This window comes from Amblyomma maculatum, chromosome 3 (assembly GCF_055883805.1).
Source record: "Amblyomma maculatum isolate TAMU_Amacu chromosome 3, ASM5588380v1, whole genome shotgun sequence".
NCBI lineage: Eukaryota > Metazoa > Arthropoda > Arachnida > Ixodida > Ixodidae > Amblyomma > Amblyomma maculatum.
In genome coordinates, this window is record NC_139346.1 from 154,653,910 (window position 1) to 154,672,219 (window position 18,310).

The window sequence follows — 18,310 nt, forward strand, 5'->3', positions numbered from 1 at the left end:
CGTTGCCAAAAAGGACAAGACGTGTGCATGTATACCCTCTATAGCAACGGCCTTAGTCAAGGATGCCCAACAAAGTATTGAGCACTATCCCCTGGTAGATGTCCTATAGTAAGATCGCAAATTGGACTAGTTAATTGGCACCGATATATGATTAAAATAACTCTATCCTGCGCCGCGGCAGACAAAGACTGAACGTGCTAACAACAGGACAGTTTAGATTAAGTTGCCCTATATATTGAAGGAGTAGGATACCGCCTTCGCTCACGATTGGGTGTTCGGGCGAGAGTTAACTGAGCTATTTCACCAATTGAAAAACGCCAGTGACGACAGCGACAAGACCTTACACAAAACGTGGTATGTTTGTAAGCAGTTAACGATACGTTTCACGGGTTATCAATGGACAGTTTTCTCATTCGAGATGAGAAAGCGCTAGTGCTGCTTTGAGTTTTCGTTCATTAGGAGGAGCCGTCATACCTGCCGCCCTTCCTACATGTGAACCACAGACGAAACGACGGGCATTCCTAACAGCAAATAAATAAATAAAATGCTATTCGCGCTTGATTGGAAAAACGTGGGGCTTCGTTTAGCGGCCGCTCTATATGTAGCATACCTCAAGTTCCGAGCTCTGGACATGCAGACACGAGTACGTCCCAACCTGCACAGCATCAGGAAGCTGCCAGGCCTGCGGAAGATTAAGAAAACTGCCGCGCTCCCACTTTTCACTTGAAAGCGGATCCGTATGTACGGTTGATGTAGGGAGAGCCAACACTATGACTCGCCCTAACGTTTATTTTTCAAATATATCTCATTGTGTGTGTGTGTGTGTGTGTGTGTGTGTGTGTGTGTGTGTGTGTGTGTGTGTGTGTGTGTGTGTGTGTGTGTGTGTGTGTGTGTGTGTGTGTGCGCGCGTGCGCGCGTGCGTGCGTGCGTGCGTGCGTGCGTGCGTGCGTGCGTGTGTGTGTGTGTGTGTGTGTGTGTGTGTGTGTGTGTGTGTGTGTGTGTGTGTGTGTGTGTGTGTGTGTGTGTGTGTGTGTGTGTGTGTGTGTGTGTGTGTGTGTGTGTGTGTGTGTGTGTGTGTGTGTGTGTGTGTGTGTGTGTGTGTGTGTGTGTGTGTGTGTGTGTGTGTGTGTGTGTGTGTGTGTGTGTGTGTGTGTGTGTGTGTGTGTGTGTGTGTGTGTGTGTGTGTGTGTGTGTGTGTGTGTGTGTGTGTGTGTGTGTGTGTGTGTGTGTGTGTGTGTGTGTGTGTGTGTGTGTGTGTGTGTGTGTGTGTGTGTGTGTGTGTGTGTGTGTGTGTGTGTGTGTGTGTGTGTGTGTGTGTGTGTGTGTGTGTGTGTGTGTGTGTGTGTGTGTGTGTGTGTGTGTGTGTGTGTGTGTGTGTGTGTGTGTGTGTGTGTGTGTGTGTGTGTGTGTGTGTGTGTGTGTGTGTGTGTGTGTGTGTGTGTGTGTGTGTGTGTGTGTGTGTGTGTGTGTGTGTGTGTGTGTGTGTGTGTGTGTGTGTGTGTGTGTGTGTGTGTGTGTGTGTGTGTGTGTGTGTGTGTGTGTGTGTGTGTGTGTGTGTGTGTGTGTGTGTGTGTGTGTGTGTGTGTGTGTGTGTGTGTGTGTGTGTGTGTGTGTGTGTGTGTGTGTGTGTGTGTGTGTGTGTGTGTGTGTGTGTGTGTGTGTGTGTGTGTGTGTGTGTGTGTGTGTGTGTGTGTGTGTGTGTGTGTGTGTGTGTGTGTGTGTGTGTGTGTGTGTGTGTGTGTGTGTGTGTGTGTGTGTGTGTGTGTGTGTGTGTGTGTGTGTGTGTGTGTGTGTGTGTGTGTGTGTGTGTGTGTGTGTGTGTGTGTGTGTGTGTGTGTGTGTGTGTGTGTGTGTGTGTGTGTGTGTGTGTGTGTGTGTGTGTGTGTGTGTGTGTGTGTGTGTGTGTGTGTGTGTGTGTGTGTGTGTGTGTGTGTGTGTGTGTGTGTGTGTGTGTGTGTGTGTGTGTGTGTGTGTGTGTGTGTGTGTGTGTGTGTGTGTGTGTGTGTGTGTGTGTGTGTGTGTGTGCCCACTGCAGGGCGAAGGCCCCTCCCATATTTCTCCAATTAACCAGGTTCTGTGCTAGCGCATCCACTTGACCCCTGCGAACTTCTTAACCTCATCCACCCACCTAACTTTCTGCCGCCCCCTGCTACGCTTTCCTTCCCTTGGAATCCAGTTTGTTACCCTAAGCGACTATCGGTTATTCTCTCTGCGCACTACATGTCCTGCCCATGCCCATTTCTTCTTGATTTCCACTAGAATGTCAGTAACTTAAGTTATTTCTCTTACCCACTCTGCACGCTTCCTATCTCTTAATGTTACCTCTACCATTTTTTCTTTCCATAGCCCTCTGCGTTGTCCTCAACTTAAGTAGAACTCTCTTGGTTAGCCTCCACGTTTCAGCCCCATGGGTGAGTACAGGTAAGATGCAACTGTTGTATACTTTCCTCTTGAGCGATACCGGTAAGCTGCTAGTCATAATCTGCGAGTGCTTACCAAATGCGCTCCATCCCAATCTTATTCTTCTTGTTATTTCCTTTTCATGGTCCGGATCTGCGGTTACTACCTGTCCTAAGTAGACATATTCGCCTACTACTTCCAGTGCTTCGCTACCTAACGTAAACTGCTGTTCCTTCCCGTGACTGTTGAACATTACCTTAGCCTTCTGCATATTGATTTTCAAGCCTACCTTTCTACTTTTCCTGTCTAGGTCACTAATCATTCTTTGCAGTTCATCTCCTGAGTTACTTAGCAAGACAATGCCATCAGCAAATCGCAGATTACTGAGGTATTCTCCATCTACCCTTATCCCTAACTGCTTCCATTCCAAGTCTCTGAATACTTCCTCTAAACAAGCTGTGAATATTACTGGGGAGATCGCGTCGTCTTGCCTAACACCTTTCTTTACGGAATTTTGTTACTTTCTTTATGCAGAACTATGGTTGCTGTGCAGCCACTATATATATCTTCCAGCACTTTCACGTACGGCTCGTCTACCCCTGATTTCGCAATGCCTGCATCACCGCCGAAGTTTCAACCGAGTCAAATGCTTTTTCGTAATCAATGAATGCTATGTAAAAGGGCTGGTTATATTCAGAATATTTTCGTATCACCTGGTTGATGGTATAGATATGATCGATATTAGAGTACCGTTTCCGAAACCCTGCTTGATCCTTTGCTTGATTGCAGTCTAAGGTTGTCCTGATTCATACATTATATGCAACAGACAGACAGTAAGCTGATTGGTCTGTAATTTTTATGGTCCTTAGCGTCCCCTTTCTTATGAATGAGGATAATGTTTGCGTTCTTCCATGGCAGTGCCTGATATACATATAATATATATATATATATATATATATATTGCTACGAAGATGACGAAGCGGGCAGTGGCGCGGGGCGGAGCGCTCGCGCCAGGCCCGCTGGCCATAAAAGCATATTTCAACATCATGTCATCACGTTGTTCTGTTTCTGTTGTGTCGCTGTGTTCCATCGCCCGTCATACCACCACGTAACAATATATATATATATATATATATATATATATATATATATATATATATATATATATATATATATATATATATATATATATATATATATATATATATATATATATATATATATATATATGCCCATTGCTTTTCTCTTCGGTTGACCCGAGTGCATTGCGCTGCAAAGCCTCTGCCTGGAGGAAACGACCGCGCACACGCACACCGCGACGACAGGCGGCCAGCGTGCTTCGATCTTGCCTCAGACACCTGTCCGTTCCCAGCGGGCGCCCTGCAGTCGGGAAGCGCGTTTTTTTTTCCCCCACTGGACTGCTGCTGGGTCTCCAGCAGGGTCTTCCCAACTGAGCGAGTGCGTGACGTCTGCACGCCAAATATGCCGCGTATGAACGCGCATTCGTAAGGCCACATTCGACTGGCGAGTTCCGGAATGCGGTGCTTACGGATTCACTTGTACCGTACATGACAGGCACAAGCCATTTTTCTCGTAAGGTCATGACCGCCGTGGATTTGCCAATAGCGGGCACATATGAAAGCGGTCCTTATTCGATATGCACACGACGTCAGGAGTGGCCATCGCGCAGCGTCAAATACGCATCCCAGAGAGGTCGAGAGACAAAAAAAAAAGAGGTGCAAACAGGTGAACAGGCCGAGAGTTTGAGCTGTATGCAAAACAGTTACCGGGAAGGCTGCAAGGAAGAAAAAGCACTTGATTCCATCAAGATTAATTTAGGACACATACCCCACTTAAACGATACAGCATGTTTATGACCATTCTGCGCCTGCACAGCGGTGGCTTTGCTGCGGTACTTAATAAAATACCAGAGCCCAAAGTTTCTTTGAAGTACCAAATCTTGCAAAAACAGAAAAGTGAAAAAATAAAAAACACGGGTTGATTGATTGATTGCTATATTGACTTATCGATTGGTTAATTAAATTATTAATTAATTAATTAATTAATTAATTAATTAATTAATTAATTGATTGACTGATTGATTGATTGATGAAGATATCGCTATTTACAGTCTTGTAGACCATGTGGATGGGCCGCCTAGGTCTGGACACATTTCCCTGACAAGAATCACTTATGCGCCAAACCAGTTGCCAAACGCTGATAAGTCGAAAAGGCAGAGGCGACATCTGCCTTCCAGGGTTTCTAGAATGCGAAGCATGCGACTCACGTTTTGCGCGAAAAAGCTTCGAGTGGGCATAGTGCAACCGCGCCAGGTGTTGAATAAACAGAGGAGAAAACATAACACGACACTCGAAACGCCCCGAAATTTTCTGAGGATATCAGAGGCCTTTTCTGACCTATTTTCGAACGCAGCGAGGCAGCTAGTAGGAATAAACCAGCACTCTTCACGCCAAGGAGGTGAAAACGAGCAACACCAACTGAGCGCGCACCGCTTTGAGTACTCGGAATCCGTCTCACGGAAAGCCGCGAGCTGCACCGTAAAATCCCTGGAGATCGGTGTTCGCCATGCCTCCATGGTGGGCGAGTAACCGCACCCTTTGATTATCACATAGTGAAAGTTAGTGGTCTTCGCTACATTTTTGTGGTAAAGTGAAGCATACTCGCACAATTTCAAGTATCCCTCTTTGCCCTGCCCTGGACTTGGGGCATTAAGTTAGTAAAATGTTATTGTTCTCCCAATCCTATCTTGAGATCTGTATGAGTGAGAGAAATAATGGATGAGCGAGGAAAGAAGTGAGAGGGAATGAGTGTGTGAGAATATGTGAATGACTAACCACTATTGGGCGAATTGGTGCATATTTCTACCGAACGGCGATGAAAGAGAGCTGCATAATGGGTGCATGCACATGCTCTTTGTTGTGCTGTCTCCGTTGCACGCCATTTTCTGCAAGCATGAGTGAGTGAGTGAGTGAGTGAGTGAGTGAGTGAGTGAGTGAGTGAGTGAGTGAGTGAGTGAGTGAGTGAGTGAGTGAGTGAGTGAGTGAGTGAGTGAGTGAGTGAGTGAGTGAGTGAGTGAGTGAGTGAGTGAGTGAGTGAGTGAGTGAGTGAGTGAGTGAGTGAGTGAGTGAGTGAGTGAGTGAGTGAGTGAGTGAGTGAGTGAGTGAGTGAGTGAGTGAGTGAGTTAGTGAGTGAGTGAGTGAGTGAGTGAGTGAGTGAGTGAGTGAGTGAGTGAGTGAGTGAGTGAGTGAGTGAGTGAGTGAGTGAGAGTGAGTGAGTGAGTGAGTGAGTGAGTGAGTGAGTGAGCGAGCGAGCGAGCGAGCGAGCGAGTGAGCGAGTGAGGGAGGGAGGGAGGGAAACATATAAATGTAAAATGGTTTATAGGGAAAAAAGGCGCAGTATGTGTCACACATCTTCGTGGACACCTAAACCGCGCCGTAATGGAAGGTAAGAAGATGGGAGTGAAAGTGGAAAGAGAGAAAGAGGTGCCGTAGGGGAAGACTTCGGAGTAATTTCCGCCACCTGACCTGGGGATCTTTAACGTGCACTGAAATCCCAAAGCACAATTCGGAGGTTGATGGTTGCTCCTGGCCTTACTGGGCTGGGAATGGTCGGTCACTACCGCTTGCGGAGGGGGCTAGCCTGCCACCATATTTTTATCTGCTGTAGGCCATCATTGCACCCGCTACCGTATCGGTGGTGGACGACGGTTGTTTCGACGCGAGTCTTTCTGCCCCTTTTCTTTTTCTTTCGCCTCTATTTTCTCTTCTGTCCGAACGAGGCAGAGGAGGTGGCTCAGCTACAGAGCCAGTAGCAGGCCCATAGATTTTCTTTTCCTTCTTCCTTCAGTCGCAACAACACCCCAAAGCACGCGGATGCCTCTGCGTTCCGCCTCCATCGAAATGCGGCCACCGTGGTCAGGTTAGAACCCGGGTACTCTGGATCAGTAGCCGAGCGTCTTAATCACTGCGCCACCGCGGCGGGTAAATATATTCTATGATGTTTGAAACATGCGTAGTCCATCAGGCACCTATGAGGAGACTAATGGGACGTAAGTACGGGTATATGCGCTTGTGCGTTCTTTTCGTCTTGTTTCTTTTTTTTTCAGTACCCGTAAGCAAAAGCCGGTCATAACACTCTCGCTAGCTTGCCAGCTTGTTCACCTAAATCACCATATTTCTTCGTCTTCCTTTGATGCTGCTACTGTTCCTATTGTGAACATAACTAAACCATTACAGAAATGCATTATGTCCTTTTATAAATGAGGCTTAATGCTTGAGAACTCATACCTGAAAGCAGGGATTTGCTTTTATAATTCCCGAGCTATCATAAGCGTTAATGAGCTACTATAACCCCTTGATGCGCCAACCTCTTGCAGCAAGAAACTAACACCCTCTGCAGAGAAGGTTATAGATATACTTCTTTGCTGCGATCCTTCGTGACGACCTCTATACCCACCGGTTATGTCATAACGACTAACCGTGGACACTAAACGGAAAAGTAGCCTTGTGTTGGGATTTCAGTAGCCTCAGTAAGTTCAAGCTTGCTAGGATTGCTCCTTGCCTTCGCTCTTAACATGCTGCTTTGTAGGAGCAGCGCCTCTGGTACGAGATGTTGAATACGCTAGTTTCTTCACTAATTTTGGCTTTGACTGTCCTGCCGATGATGCCGTATGCAATGGGCCGCATAAGGGAGAAGAGAACACGTACCCTGGCTCTGTGCTCCATACCGGCGAGCCTCGTGGACGGCGGGCGGGGCTCGGCTCCAGCCGATCTCCGCTCCGGAGCCTCCATGTCGGCCCAGCCGCCAACCTGTAAAAAAAGAAGCGAGTGAGAGTTGAGCATGTCACTTCTCTGCGACCTGGGTCAACAAAAAGACACGAACATTCGCTTTTAACAGGCAGTGTAAAAGTGCGTGCTACGTCCGACGCTGTGGCGAGTTGTGGCACAAAGCTATAAACGTTAGCCTAGTGATGAGGTTATCTTCTTATTGCGAAGATAACTTCTAAAGTGTTTCGCTCGGTATAACATTGAGTGCGATATGTCGTGGTCTCGGGTCAGCTCTCACTGGGCTGTTTAGTTGTCATTTCTTTTACTGTCTGTAAAAAAGTACTCTGTGCCAAAAGTTGCTTACTAAAATTCACTTCCTACTTATCAACAGCATTAAGAACAAGATCATCTACAGCTGTCATCTAGCTCACAGTGTGATCAGGAGTAGACACAAGGCATACACCGTCACTATGAAGATTGCTCCGCGCATCAGTTGTCTAGGCGCATGACCTGGTTACAGAAACGAAGCACAAGGACATAGAAAAACATTATAAATTACTGCGTTAGGGTGTCAGGTATGAAGGAATTTTTTTTTTCGTTACGAGTTCTTTAATTGAGGAAATGGCGCACTGTTTGCACCCTGAACTAGCAAAATTAGTAGGTGACGTAAACTACATTTTTGAATTGTAATTCATACAATTTAACCTTCTGAAGCTACATTTGCACACTGAACTAGTAAGATCCGAGGCTGTTAGTAGGTGATTTAATTGTAATTTATACAATTTAACCTGACGAAGCTACATGCCCGTAAGTGACGCTGCAGTGGAGGACTCTACGGATTAGTTTAGACCGCCCGAGTTTCTTCATCGTGCGATGACGTCGCATAGCCCACGGGAGTTTTTGTATTATGCCTCCACGAAAACGCTGCAACCACACGCAAGATAGAACTCACGGCACTGAGATCCGCAGCTAAATACCAGACTAAATATCAGAATAAATACTAGACTGTATACTAGCAGACATTCCGACAGTCTTCCGAAGCAGCCGCTGTCAAAACGAGGTACGGGGTTTATCACGCCAGGGATCAGCCCAGTGCTCGCGTAGCGCTGAAGCTTCGTATAAGCCCATAACGGCCGCACATTGTGCATGCAGGATTATTAGGCTCGCTGGGTTCTTCGACCAATCAAGCTCACTTCCTAAAACTCGCAGTTTTTTACCCGTTATGACGGCCACAAACGAGCTAGAATTCATGGTTCGTTGTGCGCATCGTTCTTTGCTCGGTTCACAACCTTGTTCGTATGCAGAAAGTTTTTTTCTACAGCTCGCTGCCACCTATGTAAAAAACGGGACTTGCCTTGAACGGCTCATTACATATACTTGCAGATGAACGAGTAGTGCTGGTGAAAGTTGCTACCAGACCCACCGCAACAAAAACCTTTCCATGAGTGGTCAGAATATTGTTACGTATATGCCACCGAATAGGAGTACGATGGAAAATATAGTGAGAGACGACGAAGCTGAAGCAACTGTTGGTGCTTGCCAGAACACTTACGTCTCTCATCACCTACTGTGGTTTCCTGTGCTAGCCTTCTGCCCCGTATCATCTTAGTTGAGGTGCTGGGTGTCAATATAATGATTCAGGAGATAGCTAAAATAGTAGTCGAACAAGTAGGCTTGGAAACAGGATGTCTTGAGCGACACGACATGAAATGCTCATATCTAAATCACTTCACGTTAACGCTTTCGCACCACTGTTTTGCTATGCGATAGTATACAAAGCGAAACAAAGGAACTGAAAACGAGCGATGACCTTTCTTTGCGTCAGTGATTGACGTATATTCATAGAGGATTGAACTGCTTTAAATCTGGCGACATATGCCCTTTCACGAGGGGCAAGCCTACGTCAACAGTGATATCTAGCACATGTGGCCAGCACTGTGACCGGAGGAGCGGCTGAGAGATAACCAGAGCGGTATTATATTATAACAAACCGCTGCCCATACGAAGATCAGTTCTTTCGCCTGCATCTCTGATTATTTGTTAAACAAAGTTGGTTCCGCGGACGCAATGTGTTTGATCTGTCATTAATTATGCACACGTATTTTCTGCAAATGGGCCATTATACGTTAGCCAATAGGCTCGAAAGACGGCAAGACGGCAGCTAAAACAAGCACGTTTCTTGTCTTCCTTTAAAACGTTGACGAGCTTCACATTTCCTTATGGTTCAGCCTCTTGCACTTCTCTGCCTGGACGAAAGGAAAGAGCACGTAAGCGTGTTTGCATTAAGTAGCAATAACTTAACGTAACTGACCCATTAAGCCCACTTCCTCGTCGTGGTTGCTCAATGACCATGCCTCTTTTCCACTCAGCCTTAGATTGCCGGTTCGCTCCAGGCCGCGGTGGCTGCCTTTATATATAGAGGGTAAATGAAAGCGCCTTTATTATTGAGATTGTGCATATTAAGAAACCTCCGATGGCCGATATTAATTCGAAGCCGTGCACCACGGCTTCCCTCAAAGATGAAAAATGCACAAATCATTCGATTCATCCCACCCTAGTGCGCGCCAAGCGCTCGGCACTCAAGAAGCATCGTGATACACCGCTAAATTACACTTCCTCTTTATTTTCTATTAACGTGCTTCCTAATAGTATTGATTGCCTTCACGCCACTCAAGCGCAATAGAGCAGTGACAACTTTTGAGAAGCGGTACTTTGGCTCATCAAAATTGCGAAAAACCTTATTACGAACAGCAATGGTTCAATGTCAGCGCACGTTAAAGATCCCCAGGTGGTCGAAATTACTCCGTAGCCCTCCACTACGACTCCTCTTTCTCTCTTTCCACTTTAACTCCCACCTTCCTCCCTTCCCTTACGGCGCGGTTCAGGTGTCCACAGACACAAGTGTGACAGATAACGCATCTTTCTTTTCCTGTGAACCAATTATTATTATTATTATTAGAACAGCAATGGGGGCATAAAGCGTGCGATTATTTAGATTAACTTCACATGTCTGGCGCCAGTAGTGCACGATCTCGCGGCCCTGACGACGGCATACGCATCAGTTAGGAATAACATTTGTTCAGCGCAAAACTGACTCCACTGAACAAAATGATGCGTTGTCGTCACCATAAAAGCCGAATATGATTGTCAGTAAGCCCGACTTCATACAATGCACAATCATCACAGTGAAACGGGGACTGGCAATATATATTTATTGCGAGGTTGCCGATGCTGTTACTTTGATTTGGAGTCAGCGCGCCCTCGACTCAGCTGAGACAGGCTAGCTTCTCGCGGTGTTGTCGGGGTAAGCACGAAGCACCAAATCGAAGAAGATGAAAGCGAAGCTGGGAAACAACTTGCATAACTCGACTGGCAACTCGATTTGCTCGCTAATGCGCTAGCCTCGGAGGAGCAAGGCCGCGGAATCTCGGGGCGCTGATTATTCGTTTCTAATGGTGCTTTGATTTTTGGTGGTAACTTTCTTATAATGCGAGAGCATTACGAGTATAAGTAAAGCCATCGTTAATAAATAAATGGCACAAAAAATCACCAGCATGCATCTAGAACGTAGTGTTTGCCGGTGACATGAACTGCCAGATCGGAAGTGCCATGTCTGCGCCTTTCTGTCCAGTCCTCGTCTTCGATGTGTGTGCCTCCTGTTTTCTCTCCTTCGTCTTTTGGGCTGGTTTTATTGCAGGAAAAGATTTAACGGCTACATTTTCAACTACCATTGTCCATCACACTACCGTCCAACAAGGCTACAGGACCTCCGCGGGTGTCCTAGAAGGCTTAGGGGAGTTTTAAAAATCCTCGTGTGCTATTAATATTACTTCATATACCGTCAACTGCAGTAATACTAACTGCGAACGGTTTTTCTAATTACTACCTTTGATAACAATATCGCGAAGGCACAAGATCGTTAGACTGAGATTCTAGTGCGTGCGCCACGGCGTCAAGGATTGCCGCCGCCGCGCGGTACATAGCGCGGTACTGAAATCTACCCAAGTTGGTAGAGCGACTGCCCCGGAACGGCGGTGGTCCCGGGTTTGATCCGCGGGCCAGGACGAATTTTTCTTTAACTACGAAGTTTCTGAGAAAGCTGTATAGCTTTCCTCTGTAGCCGTATGGCTGCGCTTGGGTGGATGTCAGAATAATTACCCAGTCGAAAAAACTACAGAAAAATTTATGTTGTTACGACAGAATTTCTGTGCGGTTTTTGACAGAAAAGCTACTGTGAGAACAGAGCTCTCTATAGTAACATCAGAGCTTTCTGTAGTTACAACAGAAAAGTGCGACAGAACTATAGACAACAGAAAGCTACTACAGAAAAACTACATAACTACAGAAAAGCACTACAGAACGACAGGAAAATCTGGCGTTTACGACAGAACTACAGAATATTCTGTCGTATGTTTGACATGGTTCTGTAGTTTTTTCGACTGGGCACTTATTAGAGTTCTCAGGAGCTGCCAACGAAACCACATATCAGGGCCGAGGTGTCAGGAGCTGCCAAGGAAACTACATATCATAGCCGAGTTCTCAGAAGCTGCCAACAAAACTAAATACCATGGTCGAGTTATCAGGAGCTGCCAACTGAGGCAGCACATTTGAGTTGTAATCGGACCCTTCGGCGCGCTTTGATCCCGAATCAGTCACTATACTGCGTCATGGAGGCCCATCTGTACGACTTTGTTAAAGCGGGGCTTTACATATAATGTTGCTCCTGCCAACATGGGCAGCGAGCATGGCTCTCCTCCTCACGGGGCATGCATCTGACAGGTGACGTGGCAGGACACTGATCGGTGGACCGGCGGCGTCCATGTCATGAAATTCGTATGCCGTCACCATGCCGGTGTACGGCGTCACAACGCACGTAAGTAGACATTAATAGCCACGAAGGCTGAAATGTAACATTCTATATAGTCGTGAATCGTGGCTCATTTACATTGTGCGACGAAGCATTACTCAACACTTTACTAGTAACGTACTGAAAGGTGTAGGGTATGTACAAACATTACGTACAGTCATTTTAATGCATTGCGTAGTCTCACATGTAAGCAGTTTAAGTGTGTCTGTCCGAATTACCTTTTTACAGGTTACATAATAGTATTATTGTGTGCTTTTCTACGAATTCTATTTCTATTGTATGTAATCTAGCGCACTGGCTTTAGTGCATTAACTTATATTTCTTGAGTACAGCTTGCAATTTGCAGATCATTAGCTTCGCTTTGTTTCATGTTAATGCATCCTTGCCAAGAGCGCGAAGTATGGAACGAAAGAAAGATTGACAATATTCGTGCTGACTGTCCAATGGTAAATGTATTTATTAAGGAACATTTCAGCAGTCATTTTTTCAGCGTACTACACGAGACTGGAATGACCTGCCCACCGAAGTTGCCATTATCATCAACCCACTAGAATTCAAGCGGAGCGTCGCCAACCTTTCATCTTAACATTTTTTACCATTGTTTGCCAGATACCGTCCACTCCCTCATGTAATGTCTCAACCGAGGCCTTTGAGGAAATAAATAAATAAATAAACAATAATATAGGCTTCGAAAACCTTGAAAACGAAACTGCGAATGGAAATCCACAACTTGTCATCACACAGCAATCTCAGCTTTCAACACTCGCCTGTTTCTACAGCTGTGAAAGTAAAAATTTCCTCCGTGGCAAACAGTTTTCCGGGTTGAGAACCCTGCGTCAGGCTTTCGTCCTTCATTTTTATGCTCTGAATTTCTGCACTTTTGTACCGAGGAAAGAGCGATTAGATCGCGCCCAAATTAAGGACGACGTGCTGCCGACATCTATACAATTTTCGCCGATGGAACATCAGCGAAGTTGACTCGCACACACATCCGAAGTGTTTTTGTTTGTACTTTAAAAGCGTTTGTTGCTTTTTCTACGCACAATGTTTTACACACCTGTCCGATCCCATCTGCGATCGGCAGTCGTTTGTACTAATGCGAGAGTTGTGCTCGCTGATTATGTATCGTAGCACTAGGCGGTCTTATCATAATCACGATGAGCGCGTTATCTTTCGAAGCTTCGGACAGGAGGCGTATCCCTCGTGGCGTTCGCAATTTCTTAAAAGGTTCCGTGTCTCTACTTGTTAACTCTAAAGGGAGCGTCTTTGGCCTCGTAAGAGCACGCATTTCCGCTCACGCAAAGTGCACATTCCGGGGGCGCAGTTTCATCTTGAAGCGAGCGAATGAAAAACAAAGAAGACATCACTTCCCTCTCTCCTGGGACAAAGAAGTGACAATTATAGCCATGAACAGAATCAGGAAGAAGATGGCGGAGGAAAGAGGAAGGAGGACGTATGAAGTCTTTACATGCGAGATCTTTTCTATTTTCAAAACATTTCATGTTTCCCCCAAAAAATGTTTGTGGCGATTACCCGCGGACATGCGGGCGAACAGAGCTATAGATGGAATACTTTGTACTTTTTTCAGCTGTCGCCTTTTATAACTTTGAATGCTGTTGCCACACATGAGTGGGTGACTATCACGTTTGTGCCTTGGAAGCATTGCAACGTGTGCTTCATGGCGTAAAAAATGGGTAGGCGCTAACTTGAGGATAGTGCCGTGAAGGATGTTTCGGGAAAGGGTTCAGAAACAATCATTTTATAAATTTATTACAAAAGCACGGATCGTCCAAGTGCACTACATGCTACGATGGTTCAAACCAAAATCAAATTATAATTTAGTTATCTTCTGTTGGTAGATTAGATTTTACCATAGCACAAAATGTATATTGGTTGTACGAAGAAGCATGCATGGTTGATGAAGACCACAAAAATGCTCGCACAGCCTGGGCTGCATTAACGGCCCTCGTGCAACATGATTCACGTTCCATACCGCGGCTTTATCATAGAGCGGCGACTCCCACTTTGCTGCGCAACTCAGTCAACAAAGGATGCTTTCATAAGGCGTTTCGCATAGGAATATGCACGAATACCGAGGAAGCATTGGACATTGGCGCAATATTAGTCTTTTGTTGGCAGTGCTGGGTTTATGTAAGACCTACAATTTCCATCACAGTGCCAATATTGTACCAATGTTTTTGTGCTGTTTCGGTAGTACACCATCAAACCGAATGAGATTAAATAGTCTCGTCTTTCTGCCTTTCTATCAAATGAAATAGGAGTAGAAACTATGCACAATTATTGCTATCTGGGCGAACATTCGTTCAAAAATGCAAGCCGTTAGCTGGGGCGCTATAACCGGTTTTATTACAGCTACAGCTGTCAAAAAGCGCCGCACTGAACTCCGCCACGGGGCACGCAATACGAAGTCAGTAAATTAAAGCTATGTCTGTCACGTCACATTTGTGTGGGGGCCACCGTTTACTGATGTCGACAGCGAAAAAAAAGCGCAACAACTCAGTTCACGGAAGGGACGAACGTTATGATCCATGGTCGACGCGACTGGCGGGAAAGCCAGGCTTGCTAAACCTCACTGAACATCGCCACGTTGCGAAATCTTGAAAGCCGCACGTACGAGCATTATGAACGTCATCACGCCGATGAGCAGCGTCGCAGTACTACAACACTCGCTCGCCAGAGAAAGCAACGTACAGCTTTCAAATTAATCAAAACCTCAAAACTACGGTGCGGGTCAGAGCCTGGAATGCTTTTATTTCACATTAAAAAAAAATCACTACTTTGTTAGCGCATCATTCTCAAGCTACACAAGGCAAAGACTCGGTTGCAGAAGGGACACATCAAGATCATGGATTACTTCACCGAAATATTACCGCAAACACTGCTGAGAACTGAGAAAAACATGGAAATAGATTATTTTACTTATTAACCGCACCGTATATCGAGAGCACAAATATATATATTCATTTAAGATGCATTCGTTTCCACTACAATGCATCTGTCTTGTTCCTTTAATCTGCCCTCAATTTGCACTTCGCGAGGCTGTGGAGCACTTTAAAAAGAGTGAGATCAATGTAATTAAGTTCTTTATCGTTTAATTTCCTACAAACAGGTATTAACTGTACATTTTTTATGCTTCGTTTCACGACTTCTTGACAGTAGCGAAAGTTACGATTCAAGACCTCCATGGGCTTTGCTCAGATCCTGCGTATTGAACTCTTAGCGTGCAAAAAGTTTTTAGACAGAGTCATACGCCCCTTCTTATCGTGCTGTTTTGAACGTCTGATCCTCCTTCGCCGCATACTTGTCCTTCTTTTCAACTTCTTCATCCTTTATGCATATATATATATATATATATATATATATATATATATATATATATGACGCGTTATTCCGGAGGTCGTGGGTTCGGATCCCACCATCGGCACGTTGTTTTTTCTTCTACTTTGTGTCTATCTTTCCCCTAAACAGATTACATTACTAATTTCTGTGGTTATCGAAGTAAACATTAAAAAAAAAATGACATAAACATACCATCCCCAACGCTTTCCTTGGCCTCGCCGACTGTTGGCTTCTTTCCTTCATGTATTATAACGAGCAGCCTCATTTCCCCTTGATTGATCTGCTTGTAGCTTACGGGGGTCTCGGTTCTGGCAAGCTATGGCTGAGGGTGGCGCTGGTGAACACTCTCAAGGTTCGTGTACAGACAACATAAATACCCAAGAAAGTAGCAGGGGGGACAGCGGCCGATGTAGCTCAGTTGGAAGAGCACCGGACGCGTTATTCGGAGGTCGTGGTTTCGGATCCCACCATCGGCACGTTGTTTTTTCTTCTACTTTGTGTCTAATTATCTTTCCCCTAAACAGATTACATTACTAATTTCTGTGGTTATCGAAGTAAACATTAAAAAAAAAATGACATAAACATACCATCCCCAACGCTTTCCTTGGCCTCGCCGACTGTTGGCTTCTTTCCTTCATGTATTATAACGAGCACCCTCATTTCCCCTTGATTGATCTGCTTGTAGCTTACGGGGGTCTCGGTTCTGGCAGTCTTGAAGCCATAGGTAGCGTAAGAGGGTTCTAGCACAGCTTTCGCCCTCGCTCTTGATCACGTTCTACGTGACGCTGGCGGTAACAAAGGACGTCCCACGTCCGCCGCTATGGCTGAGGGCGGCGCTGGTGAACACTCTCAAGGTTCGTATACAGACAACATAAATACCCAAGAAAGTAGCAGGGGGGACAGCGGCCGATGTAGCTCAGTTGGTAGAGCACCGGACGCGTTATTCGGAGGTCGTGGGTTCGGATCCCACCATCGGCACGTTGTTTTTTCTTCTACTTTGTGTCTAATTATCTTTCCCCTAAACAGATTACGTTACTAATTTCTGTGGTTATCGAAGTAAACATTAAAAAAAATAATGACATAAACATATCATCCCCAACGCTTTCCTTGGCCTCGCCGACTGTTGGCTTCTTTCCTTCATATATATATATATATATATATATATATATATATATATATATATATATATATATATATATCGTAGCTAACGCCACACGCAAGCAACCCATTACCTTCGCTTTGCCGTGCACGAAAATCACACGCGAAAGCCCTCGATTCGCCATCTTCGTTATCGGTCATCGATCAGCAACAGCATCAAGGCATCACTTCTCAGGCCGCTGCACGGGCACACGAAACCGGAATGACTATTCGGCAAGCAAGGCTAATCAGGTCTGGGCTCGCGTTTAGGTGTGCCCATGCTCCCGTTCCGTGTACGCAGCCCCGCGTTCCCGAACGTATATAGAGCAACCATTACGAGCAAATAATAGATTGCCGATCAATCGGTTTATTACGGCCGAGAAGAGGAGACGAATGATCGCAGTGTGTACCGGCGAAGCAACCTGTTCGACAGCGCCTTCACATGCTCCCACGGTGAATACACAGGGCGTGTTTGGAGGCAGGACAGGTAATGGTCCTGCCGCCACCACTCCCACAGATTCTTGGAGGCCTATTTAATAAACAGATACGTTAGTCCTCCCGGAGTTAAGTTAACCTAGACGTCGCTGGTGCGGATGGTAGTCGTGTGTACACTATATAGGGCTGCATCGCCCGTCTTCTAGCGTGTATAGCGCGGCCTGTGGCTGTATTTCTCCTGACTCGCTCGCAGCAGCACTTAGTCGCGACTTCAGTGCTTCGCGTTTCCACGCCCCACATTCGCGAGCGCATTACGTCATAATTTTTCGCTTGTTTGTTTGTTGTTGTTGTTGTTGTTTTGCGACGTCATCGTAAACAAAGCGGGCGCGTGCCTGAACTGAGCTCGACTGATCGTCCTCACCGCGGGGCCGCTGAGACAGGCGGATTCACGGATGTAGAACATGCTGGGAAATGCGCCATATACCTCGCGGCCTCAGTTAGGGTCGAGAGAGAGAGAATTAGAATAGAAAGGCAGGGAGGTTAACTAGGCGATGCCCAGTAGGCTACGCTATACGTGGGGAGGGGAGCAAAGGGAGAAAAAGGAAAGAAAGAGCGCCAAGGAGGAAGGGACGAAATTTTCTAGCATTATACAAACTCGTACATATTGATGGTTGTAAGGTCGTAACGTAGCCGAAAATATAAAAAGCTCCGTAGCATGTTTGAATAAACTGATTTTATTTGATTTGCCCCACAGGCACCAACGCATGAACAAGCCGAAGCCTCTGTTTTTTCAGAAATGCTGGGCGACTGCGTGCCTATACATACACCAATTATGTGTCGTACTCCAGAGCTAAGCCCCTCACTTTCTGATTACGCTGGCTTTTGTTTGCCCGGTGCTGTCTACGAGCATGCATGTGGCCGGCGGTAGTTAACAGGTGACATGGCACTGATTGGGCGACGGTTTACGTGACGTCGTGTGACCACGTGATGGTCGAAATTGCAGTAGCGGCCAATTTGGCCTCCCTTTTTCAATGGAAATCCCTTGAACTCAGTCAGGCGTGCTACTTAGTCATGCTGGCACATTCATATACGGTTTGGTTAAAGTGGGGCCTTAAATATACATGTTAGGTCATCTTTCACATAATGTGACAGATAACGACTGTTCGCTCAAGTGCACATGCGTGCGCGACTTGAAATTACAACCGAAGTGAAAACCGAGCTGGTAGCGCGCCTAAATTTCATTTGGCTTAATTAACCACGCTGAATCGGCCGCCATTTCATAAATTTTACTTGCATTGCATTCCGTGGAGAATGAACTGAACAT

The 18,310-nt window shown here is 45.9% G+C and overlaps 1 protein-coding gene across 2 annotated transcripts in view; it reads right to left on the reverse strand.

The window, feature by feature from the left end:
- Positions 1–18,310, reverse strand: part of Rbp (RIMS binding protein) — a 375,020-nt gene that overhangs the window by 233,061 nt on the left and 123,649 nt on the right. For both annotated transcript variants that reach the window (XM_084598275.1, XM_084598276.1), the window contains exon 2: positions 7,128–7,229. In XM_084598275.1, coding sequence (XP_084454401.1) covers positions 7,128–7,211 — 84 coding nt within the window. In that variant the 5' untranslated portion in view covers positions 7,212–7,229. The remainder of the gene's footprint in view (positions 1–7,127; positions 7,230–18,310) is intronic.